We start from the raw sequence: 23,232 nt of genomic DNA, 5'->3' as shown, positions 1-23,232 counted from the left end.
CATTTGACATTTCTCCGTCCATGGTAAGTTCACTATTCTGCGAGTCCCGCCGAGCGCCTAGTGCAGGTCTTTGAATATCTTCGCTTCTCCGTCTGTGCCTAGAATGTCCTCCATGGGAAGAGTGATCACTGCTCATGCGCCGCAAATGTTGAGCACGTTCGCGACTCATTTCACGATGGCTCATACGGCTGACACTGCTCGGTACTGCAGCGCTGCCAGGACCATCGAACACGGCTCCCGCATTGTCATTGCCGCTCGGCCCGTCGAGAGAGGAATGGGACTGGCCAACCTGGGAGTCACGACGATAACGTCGGATGCTCTGTGATTCAGAGATAGCATGTTGAATGTCAATTGCCGATGCGCCCTCCGTATAGTCGTAGTCTTCATTCATGTGCGGGCGAGGCGAGGCTGTGGCAGGAAGCAACTCGCGTAGCTCTACAGTCTCGGAATGACGAGACGAGTGGGCGGAAGCGAACCTTGCGTCTTCCATATTTAGACAGCATGCCGGTTGGCCACAAGTACACACGTTTGAGTACTTAGCAACCAATATTAATATTAATGGTATCATTAAACACTACTACCTACAAAGTACGGAACATGTGAAAAAAAAAATACACAACTATCCCAAGTACTTCCATATGAGATAAAAACAGAAGAATGTAAATACGGCTCCGCCAAAGAAAATGTACATATCCTGAGTACTGAAGAAAGTTAAGTCCAGGCACTCTTATCGAACGAGTTTCTACTTACCTTCGCCTCTCAATCCACCCAATGACATCCCTACTCAGTCCTAGGGTATTTGCAGCATCCAGCAGCCGTCGCTGTGTCCCCTTGAGCATATTGCGTTGATCCACCAGGTTGTCTAATACTTCCCGACCCTGTGCGATAAAGTCGTCCAATTGTGCATGTGCTGTCTGGGCGAATGAATGCTCGCGCAATGCGTATGCCTCGCGATCAAGGGTCGAGCCTGGCATGACGCTTCCATTCGGCGTTGCACTGCGGAACGGCGATTCGCCAACGAGTTCAGGAGGTGCGGTACTACGTGTAGGCCCGTTTGCAAATCGTTGCCGTGCAGAACCCGCAGTATTGGGTGTAGCACTCGCGAATAGTTCTGTTTTCTGCGCAGCATCTCGCTTAAAGTTGTATGTACTTGAGCCACATACTGAACCGGAAGCGAACTGCCGAGACGTACCTCCCTCTTTATGCTGTCAAATTGGCCCATTAGTTCGCTGTAGTCCGTTCTGAATTTCTGCAATCGCCTGTACACATGGCATCGTGAGTCGGATTATAGCAGGAGTAAACTGTCTAACATACATTTGGGCTTTCTCCTGTTTTGCCTTTAGCATTTCTCTTCGTGCCATGGAGTCATAGTCTTCGATAGTCCGATGTAACGCTGCGAGTGAAGCTGCAATCTGCCCTGGCGTAACGAATCCAAATGGCGACCGGCGAGAGACCAAAGCGACGTACTAATCAGCGACAGACGTATTTAATATGTATCCATACGAACCATGTAAAGATGCGCTATTATCCCCCGCCCGTAGTTTCTCAAGGTCCGCTTGAATAGACGATGTCTGGCGGACACCAAGTGTGTAGAGAGAATTCATTTCAGTTCACGTAGCAATACAGTCCACTACAAGCAAGCCTAGAAGAGTGCACGTATAGCAAAAGCGAGCCTGTTAGGAATTCACTACGACCAACGCTGGTACTGGCCGAGCTCTGTGAGCCAAGTAACGAAACGCGGTGACCTAATTCGACACGTCTCGATATTTCTAACTTTCTCACGTGCTTCAATAAATCGTTCCTTTTCCACCTTTTATTCTACAACAGGACAGATACACGTACAACTGCCATTCGGTAAATACTACGCCTGCGCTTCGAATATAAATAAGGGGGAACATATAAAAAGATGAAACATGGCATCAAAGAGTCATATTCGAGCAACGGAGTTCCGCTCACGACCCGGTTAAATAAACGAACAGCGTAGAATACTTGCAAGAAACAAGTATACAAATGTTCAAATGGAGAAATGATTTAAACAGACGAATCTTGTACAATTTCAAGAAGCTTAACAATGATGTATGGAGTTCGACAATCTTCCCCTGGAGGGAAGCTTCAGCAAGAAGCACGCTTCAATGGGGAGGAAAAACATACCTTGAGTAGGACGCCGCCTAACGACACGCCATGATCCTGTTTGTGCGGCTCATGTTCATGGGATCGAAGCGATACCCATGAGAAGCCCTTGCTCGGATATCATCGTATACTCCACCCGCCATATCGCCAGAACGCGCGAAATGGTGCCAGTAAAGGATTTCACCAGACCTTAGCCTCGGGATCTTCGGTAGAGATGCACGAGGCGACGCTTGTATCTGTTGGGCTACAGCTGCAAAGACCTCTTGTGAACGTGCGTCGGGATTGACGTCTGGCTCGCCAGCCACGTACAGGCGTTCCTCATAAGTAACCTCAGTTGAATGGAACACAAACCGGTGACCATTTGTGTTCCGTGGAGGTAACGGTTGGTGATAGTTTGAGTGCATCTGACCGAGCGAGTGCGAACCAGTAGGAGATAGGCCCATTCCGGGGGCACAGCGAGCACAAGGTGCGACAATCATATAGCCGATTGCTGTGCCACACCCATGACAACACAGTGTCTGAGAGAGGCATTCACATGTGCGTGTCTTTGGAGAATGCGGACTGGTCTGGTAAACAGAACAGTTCACAGGCATGGCGTCGCTGGAAAATAAATTGACATCCGGACGCAGTAGCAGGACACACTGTGGGCGAATTAAGTGTCAAATTCCTATAACCGAGGCAAGAATACTTTTATTTCTTTACCTTCATTCCACGGTTTGTGATGAATTTACCGCAGTGCTTGCAATTCAGCATCCAGACTTTATGTGCAACATCGTTGTTCGCAGGCGGTTGAACAAATGGGTGAGGGTTGACGCGATGCTGGGAATAGTGTAGTTGAGGTTGTTGTGCATATGGGTCCGGTGAGGAATACTGAATCATCCTTGAGTTTGCCTCTGTCGCAACAGTCGGAACAGGCGGAGGTAGCTCACGCCCGGGGAACATAGTAGAACGGCGATGAGGATCATAGTTAGAAGCAGAGTGTCCAACGGCCATGACGAGATCGAATTGTTAGCAAGCAAGTGCTTTGGTAGCTGGGGGGAATATCCGAAAAAGCAGAGATTAAATACGCCATGGTGGCTAGGCATTCTGAGCATTCTGCTCTGAAACTGAGTGAGAGTGCAAGTAAGTTTAGAAATTGTCGAATGACGCGCGCCGCATATTCAATGCTTCGTCGCACGTGACGCAGAAGCGTGAAATCTCCGACAGGCCCTCAGTTCCTCGGATGTCGGCTAGGACCATTCCCTGCCCCTTTCCTCATCGTCTGGTAGCCATGGCCAGTAATGTCGACGTCCTGACCAGGGCGCATACTGCACTCAAGGCCAAAGCGCGTGCAAAGAAGAATCAGATTGATTCCGTAGTCTTCGACGACGATGCTCGGGTGTCCGTTTTCTCTCCACTTTCCGGCCGTGGCGTGTACACTCATTTTGTGTCCCTGAAGGGAATTCTTGACTGGCTTTCACAAGAGGAAATTACAGAAGAAAGAGGCAGCGAAGAGCAAAGCTAAGGAGCGTGAGCGACAACAACGCCTTCAAGCAAGGAAGGAACAGCGTCAAGCCTTGAGAGAAAAGGCTCAAGAAAATGCACGACAAATAGAAAGTGCACTGAAACAAGGTATGAGGACTCAATGTCTCCGCTTATCATAGTCTGATTACTCTCTCGTTTTCTTGGTGCTAAACTCCGTGTACTGCATAGACGTTAATGAATCAAGTGATGAAGAAACTAATAAATTGCCACAATCCCGCAAGGGAAAAGGAAAAGCAACCCAGGAATTCGAAGACGAAGAGCAATTGGCGACTGTCACCATTGTAGAGGAATTTGATCCGGATACTTTGCGGCACATGTCTTCAACGGCTCAAAATAAACCAGGCTCATTGTCTTCAGCGTCCGAATCACGCGTAGATACCCGTATAGATTCGCAATCCAGGGTGCAAAATCCACACCACGAGGACACAGTCAGTCATCTGGAATCGAAGGACGGCCAAATGGCGAAGCCACCTCCTAAGAAAGCGAAAGTTCAACCAAAGAGAACTCCATACGAAACCAAAGCAGCGCGGAAGGCAGCTCGCGTGAAACAGCACTCCAGGAAGTTGGAGAAGGCGAATCTTGCCTCTAGGAACGCACGACGAAAGGAAGGTGGGAAAGGTGGGAAGGGAGGCCAGAGAAGCAAAAAATAGTTGCTAGATACTACATCTGATTTGCATGCAACTTATGTGTTGACCTTGTAACACAAATACCGCGCATATCCTGCTGTTTTGCATTTCAAAATCCATTGGACCTCTGTTGCTATATTGTGCATACTGTTCAAGCTTTGCTCGACGTGAAATTCTCAATCCATTAAACAAGACAATAGGCCCTAGAATGGATGGGGTTTTCCGTGGATCCATACCGCGGTAAGGAAACTCTCACGGTAACCGTACCGCGGTAAGGATTCCCACGGTTACCGTGGTTTACTGCGTGTCCACCGATGCTGAGGGAAAAAAAATACTCTAACCGAAGACACTCATTTGAACTCGTTACTTTGCTACATCTTACTCCAATACATACTCTAAGCCCAAAAAAAATGTCTCAAAGCTATTCTTCTCTATCTCCTACTAGTATCTATGCTCAGTTTCATTATAATTGTACCAGAGTTCCGGTTTCTACCCCTGGTGCTTCTTCTCCCACACCATCCATGCCATCAGCACATCAAGCCGAATTTCATAAACGTCCGGCAGAAGCACCAGCCCCAGCGGCTATTCTATTAGCTCCAAAAAGGAAGAGGAAGGCTGCCGGTTCAGTGTATGACATGACAGATGAGGAGGTTTGGGATATGAATGATGAGGAAATACTTGGTATGCTTTCTTCCTTTCTTCCTTTCTATCTTTTTTCTTGCTCTGTATTGTAGTTCTTTTATTAGTAATGCAGATTATATTATTCTAAATGTATATGTGTTAATATTGGTCAAATAATAATAACTTCTTGTATATTCAGCTCCCTGCCGTGTCAAATGGACTTCTCCAGCATATCAGCACTATGACATTTCTGTCAGACGTGTTGAGCATAATGGAATGAGGAAAATCTTCTTCATCTTCAATTGTATGCATGGCAGTCCAAACCACCAAGAAATCAAGCGTGCACGAATGGGTACAAAGAACGGCACATCGCTACTCCTTAATTCTGCTATTGCCTGCACTAATTCAAGAGGTCATACAACGAATGCTACCCAACCACCTATTATTTATTCTGAAGCTGCTCATCGTACTCTCATTGCTCTTCGCTGTGCAAAAAGCAACCGGCCCTTCAATTTTGTGAAGGATTGCTATTATGCACTTGAAGTTGCAATGCTCCGACCTGGTGTATCTCTACCGAGCCCTGACACTGTTTCAAGCGACATTAAAGCCATTTATACTGGCTTGTCAATTCAAGTAAGGAACTACTTCAAGGTAAGTACAAATATACTTTTTTCCTTCTACATCTAATTAAATACATTTAGAATCGTGCAAGAAATGTGCATCTTGCAATCGATGGTTGGACTGCACCAATGGGTGCTTCTTATCTTGGAGTTGTGGTTATCTGGTCTGATTCTGGGAAGGTGCATCGAGCAATCCTTGAATTTATTCAGTGAGTATTATTTGATCGAAAGGCAAGTGCAACAGCAAATGCCTGCCAAAGTCATTGCCTAGCTTTGGCATGCATTGTAGTTTGGCAGAGGCAATGATGATGGATGCGGTGCCATAGTATCAGCATTAGTATCCGCACGCGAAGAAACAGGAGCGTGATTGCTCTTCGAGCCAGCTGCTATAGTCATGTCGTTATTGCTGTCCTTGACTATCATCTCTCGGATTATCAAGGCAGTCTAAATAGCTCCGCACTGCAAGGTCCTAACGAATATTTCTTTTAGCCTGACTCAGGGCCATACAGGTCGATATCTGGCCCAGGAACTGATGCAGTGCCTTCAGCGATACGAACTTACTGAGCATGTATGTGTCATTCCCATGAACGTTCTGCACATTACTGATTACTATGTTATAGGTACACGTACTCTGTATGGACAATGCAGGTAACTGTAATACAACAGCGACTGAGCTAGAAAAGCTCGTACCAACGTTTCATGGTATGAAATCGCGTGTACGTTGTTTTGCTCACATTGTCAATCTTGTTGCGAAGGTAAGCATAGTGTTTTACAAGTTACGCTACGCTGTCTATTTACTACTTATGTCTAGGCAGTCCTTTCGTTGTTTTTCCGTCCAGCAAAGCCGCGTAAAGTTGTCAAGATTGGGGTCCATCAGCTCCATGGTGATCCTAATCCTTCTCCGGCTGAGGTTGTGATTGAACCTGGGGAGCAGCTCACACCTGAGGAAGAGGAGCTTGTTGCTTCTCTTGCTGAGGATGATGCTAGTACATATGATGATGGGCAATCAGTTCATGATACATATGTTACTACTTCTATTCGAAACAAAGCCATTGCTGACATGCAAGGAAGGGGTGTACAGGTTGAGCAGAATGAGTTGCGGAGTGCAGAAATGGTTTTATATAAGGTATTCATACTCTTTCTTTCAAATATATTATACTAAAATAATAATTAGATTGCTGGTCTTGCAAAACGGGTGAATGATTCACCACATTTGAAGGAATGGTTTGATAAGTTGGTTGATGCTGAAGTTAATAATCCCAACTCCAAAATTGATGGTAATAAGCGAATGCTGGATCGCCGAGTTGCTACTCGGTGGAATTCTGATTTTGCTTGTATTGAATCATACCTCCTCTTATACCCTGTTGTTGAACAGTTAATTGGTGTCCAGCATTTGAAACTTCAAAATTTCATTCTTAATTCTTCTCAACAAACTCTTGCACAAGATTTACTTCATGTTCTTTCAGTAAGTCCTTACAGTACTTATCTAACTCTTCTAACCTATTTCATATACAGATTCTTGAGGAACCTACTCGACTTTTTTCAAAAGCAGAGGTTCCTCTCATTTCTGATGTAATTCCTATGTTGCTTGACATTCGTCAGGCACTTGAATGTGCTAGTAAGGATGAGAATTTGCCTAACATTCTTCGTATTGCTGCTAGAGCTGGAATACTTGTTTGTGACAAGTACTTCACTCTCACTGGAGAGTGTGAAGTATATTTTATTGCTGTTGGTATGTTATTTACATTCTTAAAATTGTAACAGGATTCTAATAGTGTTTGTCATACAGTAATGTCGCCAGACAAGAAGTTGGAATGGTTTACCAAGAGGAACTTTCCTGAAACTGTGGTTCAAGAGATCCAGAGTCTTGTAATCCAACGCTGGGAGCAGTCCTACAAGCAATACAATCCAAATTGTACATCTTCATCTAGACAAACACGCCCTTTGCAGCCAGTAAGTACTTCATTTGTATTATATAATATATGTCTAATATATTTTTAGTCTCGTTCACGCTATCTCACTCAGTGTGATACTATTGATGAAGGTCCATGTGATGCAATACAAGCTTATTTGTCTGAACCTCGAGTCTCTACATCGACTATTCAGTCTTCAGGTGGAGTTATACAATACTGGTATTCTGTAGAGGCATATCGGCCTAGTGTAGCTCGGATGGGAATAGACTTTTGCTCTGCTCCTGGTAAGCTTTACTTTCTGTTATATTTTCCTTATATATTTAAGAGTCTTATCTATTTCTTTGTTATAGCTACCTCAGTTGATGCAGAAAGAGCATTCTCTGTTGGAAGGCGTCAACTTAATTTTATGCAACATTCCACTTCTTCAAACACTTTCAAAGCTAAAATGGCTGTTGGTTCTTGGGATGGAACTCCTTTATTTCCTACTATCGATCATGCAATTGAAATAATTAGACAAAAGATGTCTTAATCCACCATTCCTTACTTTTTTCACGCTGATTTGGAGGACTTTCATTGTAGAAATTTAAAATATATACCCTAATAATGTCTTTATTTATTACTAAATAAAACAATTATATTGTATATACTTATATTTAATGTGAAACAATAAGATTATCAACTGAGAATTAAGTAGAAAAAAGAATAGTTATATTCTACAGTGGTACTCGAAGATTGGCACGGTACGGTGGTTTACCGCGGTAACCGTGAGAAAATTTACCGCGGTAAGAAAAAACCACGGTATGGATCGCGGTACGCGCGGATGGTTACCATGCCAGGGCCTACAAGACAATCTTAAGTATATCACGTGACTTTAATTTCTGAACCGTCATGATGCCGCGTCTCCAACGACATGTAAACTGTCCTGAGCGTTTGAACTCTTACATCAGGCCCTCGTGTTTCAACTAGTCACTCAGCTATCTGTCTTGCGTCAGTTATATCGCTTCGCTTTACTTGGGCCCATACGAATCGAGGCACTATCAACGTTTAGAAGTACCGTGCTACTGTGTGTGTGGCTCAGTCCCGCTGAATAGTCACTAGCGGTAGAGCGCCTTAATAACTCGGAGCTTCGGTCTGTACTCTGTCCGCTCCGCCGACGAACATCGGAAGTGCAAGCCACACACTTACAGTGTTATCAAGGTTGGGCCTTGTGCAATGGCCTCAGAAGTGGCGAGTACCGTACAAACGGTGGGTACCAAGGACAGGGAAGACGAGGAATACATTCGACGCAATCGGCGGAAAGCATTGAAAGAACTCAATCTAGGAAATCATGGAGAAGGTAAGGCCAACAATACGTCCTGTGCATGTCCAGGAGTGTTTACTTCATCCCGATTTAATTTCTCACACCTGGGCCCATTGTAGTATCATCCAAGAACTTGGATTCATCGTTGAAGCGTCACACTGCACTCATCAAGCGGATGCGCCAATCAATAGGCACTGAAAATAATGAACAGATCATGAAAGATATCACGTCATTGTCACTAGAGAAGTACATTGATGAGCTAGCTAGCGCGGCGCATGAGGGTATTGCGCGCTGCAAGACTGAAAGGGATGTGTGGAGCGCCGTCGAGGTATTGAAACTTGTCGAATTGCACTTTCATCACTTTCTGATACTCAAGAATTGAAGATTATCTCTGCTCTCCACCGTCGTTTCCCAAAGGGTTTCACTCCTGCAATTAACGCGCTTCTCAGCACAGCTCTTCTTCCTCCTCAGCGCACAGTCGTATCGTCTATTGGAACGCAAAATCCTGCATCCACGCCTGCGGGTAATGTTGCAGGTACCGCGAGTAATGCAACAATCACACCAGAGCAAAAGGAGAAAGAAGATGCCGCTCGAGTGACCAGACAGAGACCTGTGTTGCGTGTATGCGCTGAACTGGCTCTGGTCGGAATCATTAGAGATGCACCCGGGAAGAGCGGAGGTGAATGGATGATGAAGACACTCAAGGATCTAGTGAGAATTTCTTACTATCAAATAACGTTGTAGAGGAACTGCTCACTTCTCCAAATCTGGATAGCTTTCCAATGATCCTACATTGTCTTCGTTGCCATTATTAACTACATTTCTAAAATCTTATGCGAGACCCTTTCTTGGAATCACCCCTTCAACAGGGTCAAAGGCACAGATTCCTGAAGGCACGACGACGGACCTTGTTGCTGCTGTCGCAAGGCAAAATGCGGATGGCTTTCCCCAACTAGGCACGGATGGCGAAGAAGACGAGTTGGTTGAGAAAGAAACAAGGGCACGTTTCAAGAGGATGTGTGAAGGTTACTTTGAAAGCGTTTCGAAAAAGCTTGTTATCGAGCATAAAGTATGTTCAACCTACCTTGTGATTCTAATTTTTTCGAATTTGGAATTCTTTATCTTTAGCGTTTGCAAGAGCAGGATCGCAAGAACCATGAAGCATATATCAGATCTGGAGAAATTTTCGAGGATCGTCAACAATCGTACGAGAAGATGACTAAGTCATACGAGAAACTACTCTCAAGCTGTCAAACGTACACAAGTCTCATAATTTCAATATTTTGCATACTCACAAGCCTTGCAGACTCTCTGAGCTTCTCAATCTTCCTATGCCAACTCTGCCAGCCGCAACACAAAAGAATGATACAATTATTGTCTCTGCAGCTGGCCAGCAAACAACGCAAGAAGAAATTTATGTGATTGGTGGGAAATGGGAAGATGAAGAAGAACGTCGATTTTACGAGGATATCCAGGACCTTCGTGACTTTGTGCCGAAGAGCGTGCTGGGGCTCGATGAGACAGATGGCCAGCAACCAGACGAGAAATCCGGACTAAACAAGACAAAGGACGAGGAATTAGAAAAGGAGAAGAAAAGGCAAGAGGAGAAGGAAGCCAGGGAGCTAGAAAAGGAGCTGAAGAGATTAGAACTCGGACATGAGGCAAAAGATGAGACCAGAAATGATAATGCACCTGACGAGGTTGAAATGGAGGACGACAGGTATGAGGTTTGTTACTTCTAGGAAGGGGTTCAGTCCTAAGAATCAATGGACAGTGCTGTTACTCCAGTTCCCTCACCACCAAAGTCGCCTTCACCGCCACAATCTCCATCACTCGCACCTCAAGGGCCTTCGCAACTGCTCACTGCACTATTGGCACGCCTTCCGGATTGCACTAACCGTACATTGATCGATTCTGCCGCGGTCGAATTCGCTTTTCTGAATTCGAAGGCGGCACGGAAGCGTCTTGTTAAGGTCTGAAGTTGTTCGACTTGACTGCATTTCTGCGTTGCTTATGGCACCTTATCCATATAGTTTATGACACAAGTCCCAAAGAACAGGACAGACTTGTTGCCTCATTACTCTAGACTAGTCGCAACTTTGCATAAGTACATGCCTGATGTCAGTGCAGACCTGATCGCATCTGTGAGTTGCTTAGATATTTTCCGTGGATCTATACTGATTTGATGATTAGTTGGAGGAAGAGTTTCGCTATCTCCAGCGGAAGAAAAATGTAGTGAAGGAATTCGCTGAGACTCGTCAGAAGGTCTGTGGATTTCATTATGTTTGGTCACGTTTACAAACTGAAACGTTGGAAGAACATCGCGTTCATCTCATGCTTAACGAAATTTGGAGTCGTTCCGACGCACGTTATACTGCATATATTTAAAGTCTGCCTGGATGATTTCTCTGGAGTAAATATCGATAATCTTGCGATGTTGCTTGAGGGTTGCGGTCGCTATCTTTTGCGAAGCGATGAAACAAAAGATCGATTCGTGACTATGGTGCGAAATTAGAACTTCAAGATAAAGCGTCTAATACTGATTGGTTTGTAGATCGAGCTTATGCGGCGAAAGCAGAGCATGCAGCACTTAGATCCAAGACAGACTCTGATGCTGGAAAACGCCTATTATCAGGTAAGATAACTTCGTTCTGAAGAAGTCTTGTCTAATTTTCGCAAAGTGTAACCCTCCAGAGCGAGCGCCTATCAAGGAGAAGGAACGTACACCCATGGAGCTGTTCATCAGACATCTTGTCTACGACGTCCTTACAAAGAAAACGATTGACAAGGTCCTGAAACTCATTCGCAAGCTCAATTGGGATGACGCTCAAGTGGTCCGTGCGCTGCACAATGCATTCACCAGACCATGGAAAATCAAATACAGTAACATCAGCTTGCTCGCCATGTTGGTTTATGACTTGCAGCGTTACCATCCTGAATTCTCCGTTGCCGTCGTCGATCAGGTCCTTGAAAACGTGAGGAGAGGAATGGAAACTAACGCTTACAGAGAGAATCAGCAACGGGTCGCCACGATTAAGTACCTTGGGGAGCTTTACACCTATCGTGTCATTTCTTCAAGTATTATTTTTGATACTCTCTGGAGTCTGGTGACTTTTGGGCATCGTAAGCTTTTCTGTGCTCTTTCATAGGTAGAGTCACCTAACGGATATTTCAGCCGAAGGACGTCCTTTACCCGGTCAAGCATGTCCTCTCGATATGCCGGACGATTTCTTCAGAATTAGACTCGTCTGCGTGCTGTTGGATACATGTGGCATGTGCTTTGACAAGGGATCTCAGAAGAAGAAATTAGATAATTTCATGATATTCTTCCAGGTATTCACAGCTGGCTTCGTTCAATACGGCAGAAATAACTCGTTTTTATTTAGTTGTATGTGTTTACGAAAGAGAACCTTCCCATGGAGGTCGAATTTATGTTGGAAGACACATTGGAGGTGTGCTATCCCGTTCTTACCTTTCCTTAGACTCACATGGTTTCAGGCATTGAGACCGAAAATGAATAAACTGAAGGACTTCGAGGAAGCGGCCCATGCTGTGGATGAACTCTTCACACAAATTCTTCACACTAACGGTGAGTATATTCGATTTAGCACTCGTCGATAACTTTGGTTGGGATTCTGAAATGTAAATTAGTTAATGATGCCGAGGGTGAGGACAGCGGAGAAGAAAGCGATGAGGACCGCGAAGGCGACGATCGAGTGGGTTCTGAGGAAGACGAAGATGACGACCAAACTGTGTCCGAGTCCATGGTGATTTTCTCACTCTCATAACTCAAATTTGTCGCTAGAACTGATATGAATGCGTGTTAGACCAATGAGCGACCTCCTTCTCCGGACACTTTAGTTCTCCTGAACGCACCGGAAAATCTGGGCCCTACAGATGAAGATGAAAATGAATTTGCGAAGGAACTTGCCAAGATGGTCACGGATTCGGCCGCAGAAGCGAGAAAGGTCGATAAGCGAACAGCCCAGGCGCTGTGGGACTCGGCAACGATGCCGTCAGGCTTTCGGAAAAAGAAATATGATAATAGTGATGAGGATGGAGACGTATCAGACGATGGTGAATCGGAGAACCAGGAGACCATGAAATTCGTTGTTCTTACGAAGAAGGGAAACAAGCAACAGGCATGAGATTATTTTCAACTCCCATTTTGATTAGACTGATTGATTTCATATTCAACTAGGCTAAGAAGATTGCGATTCCAGCTAATACCGCGTTAGCTGCGCAGACCCGAAATGCACAGCTACAGGACAAAGTCGAGCAACAGCACTTGAAGAAACTCGTTCTCGATTATGAACAGCGCGAGGAAGTGGAAGAATTCAAAGGCAGGTGTATTTTTATTATCAATCTTTCTTTTGCTCAATTTTCTCTGTCCAGCTCTTGAGTCCCGGACCCGAAACGGTGCAATCAAGATACGATACGTTGGATAACGCAGGACAATCGCGTCACTTACCCGCCGTTGTCAACATTTGTCTTGCCCACATGGCCAATATGACCCATCATTCGATGGCGTCTTGGCGCCGTCACTCTGTTGGCTGCTTTTCTGCTTGCAGCCATTGGGTCACCGCGTTCTAGGGCTCGGAAGCTACATGGATAGTCTACGTCCTCCTCACCTTTCCCTTTCGGCTTGCTCAGCTTCGATGTATCCGGCTCTCACGCATGGTACCTTAGCGCAGCGTCTTGCGTCGCTTGGACATTCAGTGCATCGAGACATGTTGTTGAACGACGTACGATTCTAAACAAGTATGTTGGTATGGACTAAATCAGTAGAAAAGAATATACAGCATTATTTGCGTGCATTGCTTCGTCAGACTTCACCGCTCGGGTTCAGCCGATGGCAAACCCAAATTTGATTCCGCATCACGGGACTTCCAACATTGTTGTCAGAAATGGCAAACGACGGCAATTGATCTATAACATGTTCATACTCGTTGCCTGTAAGTACTTCGTGTGATGCTTCCGAATTTACCGTTGGTCATATCTCAGTTCATTATGAGGCTACAGAGGGGACCCACGTCGGACTGGAGTAATCGAAAAGTTTGCGAGGGTGCAGGCACTTTGAATAGCCGCCACCACAACTTCCTCCCGAACGTTGGCAATGCTAGGTATACCAAAAACTTCGGATGATGGCCCAGCATGACCTACTAAGCGAGCTGTATGAAGAGACAAATCGGTGCCTAATAAACAACTTGCTTGCAGCCCTTTGTCAAAATATCCGGAGTCAAGACATAGGCTTTGTGTGCTGCTGCTTAGAAAACTGAGTTACACTTTCATTGCTTTCTTCATTGTGATCAATGTCTAACCACTGCCATAGCTTTTGCATAATAACATGTGGGGTGCACTATGGGGTTGCAAGCAACCACCACTACCGCAACTTCTTGCAATCAGCGGGGCACTCTGCCTGAGGCTTAAGCCAAGACACCTTGTCCTGCTTCAGATATAATGCGCTACATCGACTCGTCAGGCGTGGTGTCAGTCATTCACCGTTTCCTGCAGGTTAGTGTCCTCTCGTTGCACGCTTTAACACAAAGAGACGACGGCTAAGAGGATTTTCTAGATTTGCAGAGGATTCTTTAAGTATGTGAAGGAGGGGTTTCAGGATACGCGTCCCTTTCTTCCGAACTTGTTAAATGCACAGGTCAACCGAAGAGAATTGGAACTATTGACGAGCGTCACTGCAACCCGCACGTACACGGAATACTCCATAGACCTCGAATTGATTTGCCATGTTCTTCGTCGCCTGGCCTTTGAACAATGGGATCGCTTTTTGCATTCAGGGGAACGGAGAGAACTTGACGCGACAATTTTCCATGATCGTATTGTGCTCGGGCTTCGTAGTGAAGGACATCCAAGTCGATGCCGAACATTAAATGACCTTGGCTTCTTTCTTCGTACATGATTCCAGAAATGGAGGAAACTAGAAGATCTAGAGGAGGCAGTTGATTTGCACCGTACAGCTCTGAATCTTCGCTCAAAAGATCACCCTGATTGCTCGTTATCTCTGAATAATCTCGCATTTTCCCTTCAAACTCGATTTGAACGGCATGGACAGGTAAAGGACCTCGACGAGAACATTGAGCTTCTCCGTACCGACCTGGAACTCCACCCACAAGGCCATTCCCATCGTTATTCATCGCTCAATAATCTTGCAGTGTCTCTAAGAATTCGGTTTAGTCATCACGGACGGAGGAACGATCTTGATGAATCCATTGAGCTCCACCGCGCTGCCCTTGATCTTTGCACAAAAGGCTCTCCTGATCGTTTTTCACTGCTGGGAAACTTAGCGATTCCCTTGTTTTTTCGATTTGAACAGCATGGGCATCCTGATGACCTCGACAATGTCGTTGAGCTTCATCGTTCTGCCCTGGAACTCTGCTCAACTGGACAACCTGGCCGTTCCTTACCACTCAATAACCTTGCGAATGCCCTGTCTGTTCGATTCTCCCAACGCGGACAGCCTAATGATCTTGCCGAGGCTATTGAGTTTCATCGTGCTGCCTTGGAACTTCGCCCAGAGGGCCATCCGCGCCGTTCTTCATCGCTGAACAACCTCGCAACCGCCCTAATTACTCGATTTGAGTGCCATGGACACGCGGAGGATCTCGACGAGGCCATTAAGCTTCATCGTGCTGCCTTAAAACTTCTTCGTCCCAGTGGCCACCCTGATCGACACTCGGCACTGGTTAACCTTGCAAGATCCCTTGAAGCTCGATTTGGACTGCACAGGGAGATGGGGAACCTCGATGAGGCCGTGGAACTTCTCCGTGCTGCCTTGGAACTTCGCCGAGAAGATGATCCTAATCGCTCTACTCTGCTGAGCCGCCTTGCAGCTTGCCTTCGAACTCGATTTAAATATAGCAGGCGGATGGAGGATCTTGTCAAAGCCGTCGAGCTACACCGTGTCGCTTTGAAACTTTGCTCAGAGGGTCATCTTTATCGTTCTTCATTGCTGAATAGCCTTGCAAGTTCACTAAAAACTCAATATGAACAGTATGGGCGGATGGAAGACCTTGATGAATCTGTCGAGCTTCACCGTATCGCCTCGGAACTTTGCCCAGAAGGCAATCTCAATCATTCCTCATTGCTGATTAACTTTGCGAATTCCCTCCAAACTCAATTTATACTGCACGGACGGATGGAGGACCTTGAAAAGGCCATCAAACTTTACCGTGCTGACCTGGAATATGGCCGCAAAGGCCATCGTGAGTCTTTTTATTCGCTAAATAATCTTGCGACTTCCCTTCAAACTCGATTCAGACATCAGGGACGGACCGAGGATCTTGACGAGGCCATTGAACTTCATCGTGCTGCCGCCAAACTTCTGCCCAAGCATCATCCTGTGCGCTCGTCATCCATGGTAAACCTTGCAAATTGCCTGGTTACTCGGTCCAGACAGCATGGATCAGTGAGTGAATGACCATGACGAAGCCATCAAGCTGTGCCGCATGGCTCTGGATCTTTGCCCTAATGGCCATCCTTCCAGGTCCTCAGCCCTTAATAACCTTGCAGCTTCCCTGTTAGCTCGATCGGGGAGATGTGGCTGGAACGAGGATATAGACGATGTTATTGAGCTTCTTCATACTGCCGTGGAAGCTGACCCGGCACACCATCCTGATCGTTCCTTGACCCTGAATAACCTCGCAACCGCCCTTCGAACTCGATGTGATCTGCACGGACAAGCGGAGGACGTCGAGAATGCTGTCAAGCTTCACCATGCCGCACTGCAACTCTGCCCCAAAGGCCACCATGATCGCTCTTTACTACTGAACAATCTCGCAACTTCCCTTGAAGATCGATTTAACCTGAACGGACGGATGGAAGACATATGCCAGGCTACTGAGCTCCTCTATACTGCCTTGGAACTTCGCCCAGAAGGTCATTCCGATCGCTCCTCGACCCCTTTTAACCTCGCAAATTGTCTCTATGTTCGGTTCCGAAAATGCAGGTGTGCAGCAGATTTCCAAGAATGTATCCGGCTACTGGAGCTTGCTACTACCCATTCATTCTCGGGATTACGGATTCGTCTACTCGCTGGCCGTCTGTGGACAGAACTTGCACGAAGGCATGATCATAAATCCACTATCACAGCTTACAGTACAGCAACGACGCTCCTGCAAAACGCCCTTACAGTAAGTCCGACTCTCCACACACAGCACGAAACCCTTGCTGGAAACAGTGACTTCGCATCGCTTGCATTAGAGGCGGCTTCATATGCAGTAGAGAAAAACGAATTTACGCTTGCCATATGCGATAGAGATACTGGAGCAAGGAAGGGGATTACTTTGGTCACAGATGCGCGGCTTAAGGTCTCCTCTAGACCAGCTTGCGGGAATAAATAAAGAGCTCTCTGACAGATTTAGGGACGTGGGCCAACGACTAGAGAATCTCGCAACGTCATCCACAACGTTATCGTCCGGTTTGACCGAGGTCGATAATGAATTACTTTTGCCGAACATTCAAATACGGCAGCAGTCGTTCGATGAGATGCTGCTGTTGAAAAGGCAGCTCGCCAAGGAGCAGGGGGAGATTATCAACGAGATACGGCGACTCCCCGGGTTTGAGAACTTTCTCGCGGCTACACCTTTCAATGTATTGCAACGTGCGGCTTCAGAGGGTCCGGTAATCGTAGTAAACCAGTGTAGGTACCGATCCGATGCGCTAATTGTCCTTCCCCGAGCGGATCTCCCTATTGTCGGTGTTCCGTTAGATAAACACTTCTACATCGATGGTGTCAAGATGTATTGTGAGCTCTTGAAAACACGACAGCAATTCACGGCCAGCTCGTCCGAATATGAGGTGAAGCTCGTCGAAGCGATGAAGATGTTATGGGACAGGGTTGTCTTTAAGGTCGTCAATAAACTTGAGGAGCTTGGGATTAACGAAGGATCACGCATCTGGTGGTGTCTTACAGATGTACTATCTGCGCTTCCCTTCCACGCGGCAGGTCCATTTGAGGATAAAGATGGCACTTCCAAGTATCTACTCGACAAGTACATCTCGTCATATACTCCAACACTGGGAGCACTCATCAATGCACGATCAAGTGGAAACGGAGGAGAGCCAAAGGTGCTGATTATCGGGGATACCTCACTCCCGTCGGCTAAAGGAGAAATTCGCAGAATTAGGAATTGTGGTATATCCACCAAAGTACTGCGTGCGAAGGCATCTCGTGATGTGATAATTGAAGCACTTCGGAAGACCACATGGGTGCACTTTGTTTGCCATGGAAGCTTGGATTCAAAGCCTCTCAACTCTTCATTCAAGGTGTCCGACCGTGGGCTGACGTTACTCGATATTGTTCAAGGAAATATTTCGAATGCGGAGTTTGCATTCCTTTCGGCCTGCCATACTGCCGAACAGCCTCCTGGTGGTACGCAGGATGAAGTTCTTCACTTGGCCGCAGCAATGCAATTTTCTGGCTTCCGGAGTGTGATTGGTTTGATGTGGGAGCTACTTGATGCTGACGGACCTTTCTTTGCCAACGCTATTTATGAATACATGTGGGACTGCGATGAGGGCGAGGTGAGGTATAATCGGGCGGCTGCGGGACTTCGTCAAGCGGCAGTTGACTTGAAAGCACGAGGTGGCGTTCAGACTGAGAGATGGGTCAACCTGGTTCATATTGCTGTTTGATTGGTTAGAAACATTTTGTAATGTATTATACTTGTTTTTGTATGAGGAAACGGCCTTGGTCAATTTAAACCTATCAACGGCTTAACCTGTGATTTACCCAAGCGTCAGTGATCGATGTCAGGCCGATTGAGTAAGTGCAGGCTTGGCAGACGGACGGCACATTATCTCGGACCTTACAGCACAGCAATCAACGTACCCGCGGCAAAGCTTTCGTATCGTCAAGCGTTGTCGGCGCCATCTAGTATTCCTCACGGCTCGAAACGGCAATTATCACTATCCAACTCTCGCTAAAAGCACAGAATTCAAGAGCATTATTCCTTTCGTAAGGGAAACAGTTATAGGCAAAACTATACACGTTCTAATCATTACAAACCCTCTTTTTTTGCGAATGAACAGACTATTCATCATACTCAGCGGGACCTCGGTGACAGAGATCCGGTGTGACCCACAGTAAGGAATGGATTTTCGTAGTCTGCGGCAAATACAGTAAGTCAGATTGGACATGCGCTATCATAAGACAAGACCTACGGCTGCGAAGGTCGATGTCAAGTTACCCATGGTCGAAATTGTACCATTTGTCTGTATATAAGAATCCCGGGCATCAGCAAGCTGAAAAAGACGCTTCGAAGTAAGCGCAGCGACGACACCCGTTCTTCGCAGAACGGGAATGAGACAATACATGACGCTTCCAACTTTACCGCTTACATCGCTCAGCACTGTATGCAGTTCACAAGGGGTAATTCCACAGCACGCATACCGCCAGGGATAAACAAGGATTTTGCAGCAATGACGGCACCCAGAGTAGCTACTACCAGCGGGAACCAGACATCGGCAATCATAATCATGCCAAGGGATTCAAACGGTAGCTCTGACATCGCTGAGGTAGCAAGCTGAAGTCAAGAAGCAACTTGCAGACAACATTGTGGCATATGTTGAGGATCAAATCAAGGCGTGGACACTGGAGCTTTCAAATTTATTGCCTTTTGATTCTGAGTGACAACGCGCGTCAGTCACGTCATGCTGTCACTCTTCTCCTCTGAGACTAGAGTCGCGCCAGGACCATGATACCGCATTAATACTTACTTCACGACACTCCTGAGCCATGTGCAAGAGCATGCCTTCATGATAACTATTCAAGCTCAGCGACGGATTGAATCGCGTTAAGCCTTTCTGCGCGACGGTCATTTTGGCATGGACAATTCCGACGACTACTTCAATGACTCGTTCGACCTCGACGACAATGACTTGGCTGTATTGGATGCAGAAGAAGCGAAATACACACAAAGCGCGACTCAAAAATCCTTAAATACTGCTGAGAGTATTCCTCCTCGAAAACGGCAGAAGATATCGCATCCCCAAGTCGCCGAAGATATCTTAGATGTCTTCCTGCAAGCAGATGGAACATATGGCGTTGTTGGCGTTACGAGACGTGAGGAAGAGGGGGACATATCCATCCCGCGGAATTTGATTGTTACTGAATCACAAGATAATGGTCAGAATTCTGTTAAATTTTAAAGTAAAATGCTAATTACTCTGTGTGGTTCGGACAGTTCGCCCAACCAATACCAATAGCTTACCGAATGTGTCTCGTCCTCAAAGCCTCTCACGGAATACTTCTGTTCGTGGCGCTAATGCACGAACATTATCAACGTTGTTGGGCCGGACCACAGCTGGGAATGGACCATGTACCCGCACTAGACCGACAGCTGGGAATACACACATGCCCTTGAGGGCATCCCAGGTACCAGCCGGAAAATTTGCAGAGAAACAAAATAGAGTACCTCAATATCAACAGGAGAAGGAGGCGGAAGACTTGAAGGCGACTGTAGAAAAGGTGTGTCGCATGCGACGAGGAACTCTCTTCCGTCTTTCTGACGATAGTGCAGCTCAGGCTTGAGAATGAAAGGGCGAAGAAGGCTTTACAAGACGCGGAACTTTCTCGATTTGCTCGTGAAGGTGAAGTAACTATTTTGCGTAAGAAAATCGAAAAAGTGACACCAAGAATACCTCTTACGAAAATGCAAATATGCTGAACAATAGTTTTAGGCTGCACAACAGCATGCTGAGGACCTTGCAAAGATCAAAGAAACGAAGGATGCTGCAAGCCTAGAGCAAGTGCGGATCCAAAAGGAGATGAAGGAACAGATAGAACGACTTAGGACTGAATATATTTTTAAGGTATGCTAAGAAATGGCTTGCCGAAAATCTTGTGTTAATCATCCGGTTTAGCAACATGAAGTTGAGTCTTCGACACGCAAGCCAGGCTGGTCCGCAAGGTCAAAGAGAACGGCATTGGGATCTCAGATGTCTCCTGTTCCTGTTCCGCGTGCTATGCAAGACTGGACTTCGTCAGCCGCTATGGGAATGGGTAGGAGCAATCTTTTCCTACATACCCCGTCTCGAAGAGGTGCAACTGGCTCGGAAAAGCAGAATCTGAATCTTCTTAAGGCAGGAGCGACATCGCGGACAGCAAATATCGATCTGAAGTTCCCTGGTTTTGAGAATTCGTTTTTGCCATCGTCGCCGACTCGTTCCCCGTCCCGGACGCGCCAGTCTTCTGTTGTACCGAAGCGTGATACATCCGTCATGCGCACCCCACGGAAAGAGGGCAAAGAGAAAGACAAAAAGAGAAATGGCTTGATCTCACCTGTGAAACCTCCAGCGTTGACGGTACGCTCGGCAAGTGAGCAAGCATTCGATGGACTTCCAATAGACGATACAATACAGGATTTCGATGGAGACGTGGCGATGAGTAATTCCAGTCCTTCAAGACGATCCAAGCCGCCGCTGAGAATGGGAAGTAGTCCCAATCTCGGACGAAGTGAGCTGGACTCCGTTGCGGATTTAGACTTCTCCGACGACATCGATCGGGAAGCTTCCCCGGAAGAAAGCATTTTCATTGGTATCGACTGGAGTGAAGAGGTTAGTCCGCCTGTACACCCTATGCTTTCCTGCTAATCATGTTTTCCAGTTACATTACATGCTGTTTTCGCATGTCTCCAAGGCGTCGAAGACACTCACCTTTCAGTACCTTCTATCTGCAGATAGTTTGAACGAGAGCTACCAGCAAGCATGCTCAGAAATACTCGAAGCACTCGGATCGAAGTACAAGTTCAGTACGCTGCATGGACTAATGGTCGCTGTGGCCAAGCAGTTGATTTTGATGGCCAACAATTTATGGGAGCATAATCATGTGAGTTATTACGCCCCCTGCACGATTTCCTTACTGACGTGTCGTAGTTTGGGCATTTGCGTGCACTTTTAGAGTTGCTTAGTTCAACTATGTCGTATATTCCATCATTCACGAGTGCTGTTTTGCAAGCTGGTATGGAAAACCCGTCGGAAGACAACATGCATGCACTTCTTCGAGTATTCAGTGATATAGCCCTCAACAGTTTAGAAAGTAATAGCTTAGAGGACCACAACTACCAGCATTATCTACCACTCCTTCTGTCGTCACTGGATCTCATCAAGACGATTACCTGGACAGTTTCTGGAGAACTTTGCTCTAGGTAAGTTCTTTTGGAAGCCTATATACAAAGTTAGTTGTTACGACTAACTAAAACGCTTACAGCCTGGCACCATTGCTACAAACAGATCGCGCCTTGTTGACTTTGCTCGACAATAAGCAGCCAAGCTCTGTGGTATCTAATACGATCAGCACACTAGTCCTGCTTGCAAGCCGTACGTCTTTCAAATTAGCTCTGATGGTGAATAATGCCAACACTATTTTTTGTTTAAGATCGACCCGTGTCTCAGTCTATGCTCTCCATACCGAGCGAGGAGAGTCGCAAGCGGTTGTCCAAGAACACCACGTTAGATGTATTTCAAATACCTATAATTGAACGTCTATCTGCGTTTCTCGTAGACCATGGTCCACTCACCGATCCAGTACGTCTTGACATTGAAAAGTATCATATCCGTCGTGTTCTGAATCGTAATGAAATAGAACCTTGGCGAAGACTTGTCTTCAATTTTGAACTTCTTCGCGCTCCTGGCGGTCACAAACATGGAAGGGAGGACAGTTTTACTGAATTCAGGCGCACTAATCCCATGTTTGATCCACTACCTGACGCACTTGACTACTATGATTTGGGAGGACGACGCACAAGTTATGCAGTCTGTTAATTACGCCAAAGGGTAAGTTGCCTTTCCGTATGAGAGGAAATTAAATTATTTAAGACATGCAACACAGGGCTGTACAAAACATGAAACAAGCACTTCACCTTTTACACCGCCTCGTTATTCCTGGCGCAAGCTCTGAAGATCAATGTGCTCCAGATTTCGACTTCCGGCAAAAGCTATATTACGTTCCACACCCGATGTTTAATGGTCTGCCGCACATGTTCGTCGTGACGATAGGCCGTCTAAGCTATGCAGATCCACCCGACTGGTTGAACGCGGACCTTCAAACTGAAATTGAGAAACTGACAGGTTAGCTTAACCGCTTTTTTTCAGCTCTGGGCGGATCGTGTTGATATTTTCTTTGTAGAGCCTGCCAGAGATCTTATGGAATTGATCATAGAAGGACCCGAAAGTGACAGTGTCTGGGTAGCATATCAAGATGCCGAAGACGAAAGCGTCACGGAAAACGATGATGAAGCCGAGGCTCAGTTACTCGAAGCAATTGATCAAGAGTCTCAGGAGATGTAACTATGTATACAGGTCGATCTTTTTCTCTTCATTTCCGATATCTATCTCTTCGCAGCATCGCAATATTGTATCTGTAGACTCACTCACAGCTTCGCTACAAAACAACCACCATACGCAATAACTTCACAGTAATTCTCTTCCCCAGCTACTCATCACCTTCTTGACATATTAGCATATGCTCACACTTTTCAAAA

At 46.1% G+C, this 23,232-nt stretch overlaps 10 protein-coding genes across 10 annotated transcripts; 7 read left to right on the top strand and 3 right to left on the bottom strand.

The window, feature by feature from the left end:
- Positions 1 to 619: 619 nt before the first annotated feature.
- Positions 620 to 1,693, bottom strand: FOMMEDRAFT_108042 (golgi SNAP receptor complex member bos1; the record flags this gene model as incomplete). The annotated part of the gene is made up of 5 exons (XM_007266630.1): positions 1,508 to 1,693; positions 1,315 to 1,417; positions 1,193 to 1,259; positions 751 to 1,133; positions 620 to 701 (listed from the first exon to the last, which is right to left on the bottom strand). Exons 1-5 carry the CDS (start codon positions 1,602 to 1,604, stop codon positions 620 to 622), a joined length of 732 nt encoding a protein of 243 aa, XP_007266692.1. The 5' UTR covers positions 1,605 to 1,693.
- A 255-nt stretch (positions 1,694 to 1,948) lies between these two features.
- Positions 1,949 to 2,736, bottom strand: FOMMEDRAFT_20157 (uncharacterized protein). Its single transcript, XM_007266629.1, has 2 exons — positions 2,152 to 2,736; positions 1,949 to 2,099 (listed from the first exon to the last, which is right to left on the bottom strand). Exon 1 carries the CDS (start codon positions 2,721 to 2,723, stop codon positions 2,169 to 2,171), a length of 555 nt encoding a protein of 184 aa, XP_007266691.1. The 5' UTR covers positions 2,724 to 2,736; the 3' UTR covers positions 1,949 to 2,099; positions 2,152 to 2,168.
- A 664-nt stretch (positions 2,737 to 3,400) lies between these two features.
- Positions 3,401 to 4,304, top strand: FOMMEDRAFT_86142 (uncharacterized protein; the record flags this gene model as incomplete). Its single annotated transcript, XM_007266628.1, has 4 exons — positions 3,401 to 3,510; positions 3,569 to 3,741; positions 3,823 to 4,055; positions 4,122 to 4,304. 4 exons carry the CDS (start codon positions 3,401 to 3,403, stop codon positions 4,302 to 4,304), a joined length of 699 nt encoding a protein of 232 aa, XP_007266690.1.
- Positions 4,305 to 5,249: 945 nt separating this feature from the next.
- On the top strand, positions 5,250 to 5,588 carry FOMMEDRAFT_84858 (uncharacterized protein; the record flags this gene model as incomplete). Its single annotated transcript, XM_007266627.1, has 1 exon — positions 5,250 to 5,588. One exon carries the CDS (start codon positions 5,250 to 5,252, stop codon positions 5,586 to 5,588), a length of 339 nt encoding a protein of 112 aa, XP_007266689.1.
- A 568-nt stretch (positions 5,589 to 6,156) lies between these two features.
- FOMMEDRAFT_60934 (uncharacterized protein) lies at positions 6,157 to 7,417 on the top strand (the record flags this gene model as incomplete). Its single annotated transcript, XM_007266626.1, has 5 exons — positions 6,157 to 6,309; positions 6,333 to 6,647; positions 6,696 to 6,986; positions 7,037 to 7,253; positions 7,311 to 7,417. Coding segments are annotated over 5 exons (1,083 nt in total), but the record flags the coding sequence as incomplete, so codon positions are not given.
- A 273-nt stretch (positions 7,418 to 7,690) lies between these two features.
- FOMMEDRAFT_85645 (uncharacterized protein) lies at positions 7,691 to 7,963 on the top strand (the record flags this gene model as incomplete). The annotated part of the gene is made up of 2 exons (XM_007266625.1): positions 7,691 to 7,718; positions 7,785 to 7,963. 2 exons carry the CDS (start codon positions 7,691 to 7,693, stop codon positions 7,961 to 7,963), a joined length of 207 nt encoding a protein of 68 aa, XP_007266687.1.
- Positions 7,964 to 8,646: 683 nt separating this feature from the next.
- FOMMEDRAFT_134134 (transcription factor) lies at positions 8,647 to 13,182 on the top strand (the record flags this gene model as incomplete). Its single annotated transcript, XM_007266624.1, has 19 exons — positions 8,647 to 8,770; positions 8,854 to 9,062; positions 9,119 to 9,445; positions 9,510 to 9,803; positions 9,863 to 9,990; positions 10,041 to 10,454; positions 10,509 to 10,707; positions 10,768 to 10,878; positions 10,928 to 10,999; positions 11,052 to 11,237; positions 11,289 to 11,369; positions 11,416 to 11,857; positions 11,910 to 12,067; positions 12,121 to 12,186; positions 12,233 to 12,323; positions 12,386 to 12,501; positions 12,562 to 12,876; positions 12,936 to 13,083; positions 13,130 to 13,182. 19 exons carry the CDS (start codon positions 8,647 to 8,649, stop codon positions 13,180 to 13,182), a joined length of 3,534 nt encoding a protein of 1,177 aa, XP_007266686.1.
- Positions 13,183 to 16,197: 3,015 nt separating this feature from the next.
- FOMMEDRAFT_156338 (uncharacterized protein) lies at positions 16,198 to 18,385 on the top strand (the record flags this gene model as incomplete). Its single annotated transcript, XM_007266623.1, has 2 exons — positions 16,198 to 16,968; positions 17,045 to 18,385. The coding sequence occupies 2 exons, from the start codon at positions 16,198 to 16,200 to the stop codon at positions 18,383 to 18,385; spliced, it is 2,112 nt and encodes a 703-aa protein (XP_007266685.1).
- Positions 18,386 to 18,895: 510 nt separating this feature from the next.
- FOMMEDRAFT_84824 (uncharacterized protein) lies at positions 18,896 to 19,216 on the bottom strand (the record flags this gene model as incomplete). The annotated part of the gene is made up of 1 exon (XM_007266622.1): positions 18,896 to 19,216. A coding segment is annotated over one exon (321 nt), but the record flags the coding sequence as incomplete, so codon positions are not given.
- A 360-nt stretch (positions 19,217 to 19,576) lies between these two features.
- On the top strand, positions 19,577 to 23,226 carry FOMMEDRAFT_168072 (uncharacterized protein; the record flags this gene model as incomplete). The annotated part of the gene is made up of 12 exons (XM_007266621.1): positions 19,577 to 19,877; positions 19,936 to 20,219; positions 20,272 to 20,376; positions 20,432 to 20,563; positions 20,615 to 21,307; positions 21,357 to 21,578; positions 21,626 to 21,897; positions 21,960 to 22,069; positions 22,128 to 22,276; positions 22,335 to 22,525; positions 22,581 to 22,819; positions 22,878 to 23,226. 12 exons carry the CDS (start codon positions 19,577 to 19,579, stop codon positions 23,036 to 23,038), a joined length of 2,859 nt encoding a protein of 952 aa, XP_007266683.1. The 3' UTR covers positions 23,039 to 23,226.
- Positions 23,227 to 23,232: the final 6 nt, after the last annotated feature.

The sequence above is a fragment of the Fomitiporia mediterranea genome (assembly GCF_000271605.1).
Source record: "Fomitiporia mediterranea MF3/22 unplaced genomic scaffold FOMMEscaffold_6, whole genome shotgun sequence".
Taxonomy (NCBI): Eukaryota; Fungi; Basidiomycota; class Agaricomycetes; order Hymenochaetales; family Hymenochaetaceae; genus Fomitiporia; species Fomitiporia mediterranea.
This window is presented reverse-complemented; position numbering and strand designations above follow the sequence as displayed.

Coding starts and splice junctions, on each gene's coding strand:
- FOMMEDRAFT_20157 (XM_007266629.1), bottom strand. CDS start 2,723: ATGCCTGTGAACTGTTCTGTTTACCAGACCAGTCCGCATTCTCCAAAG.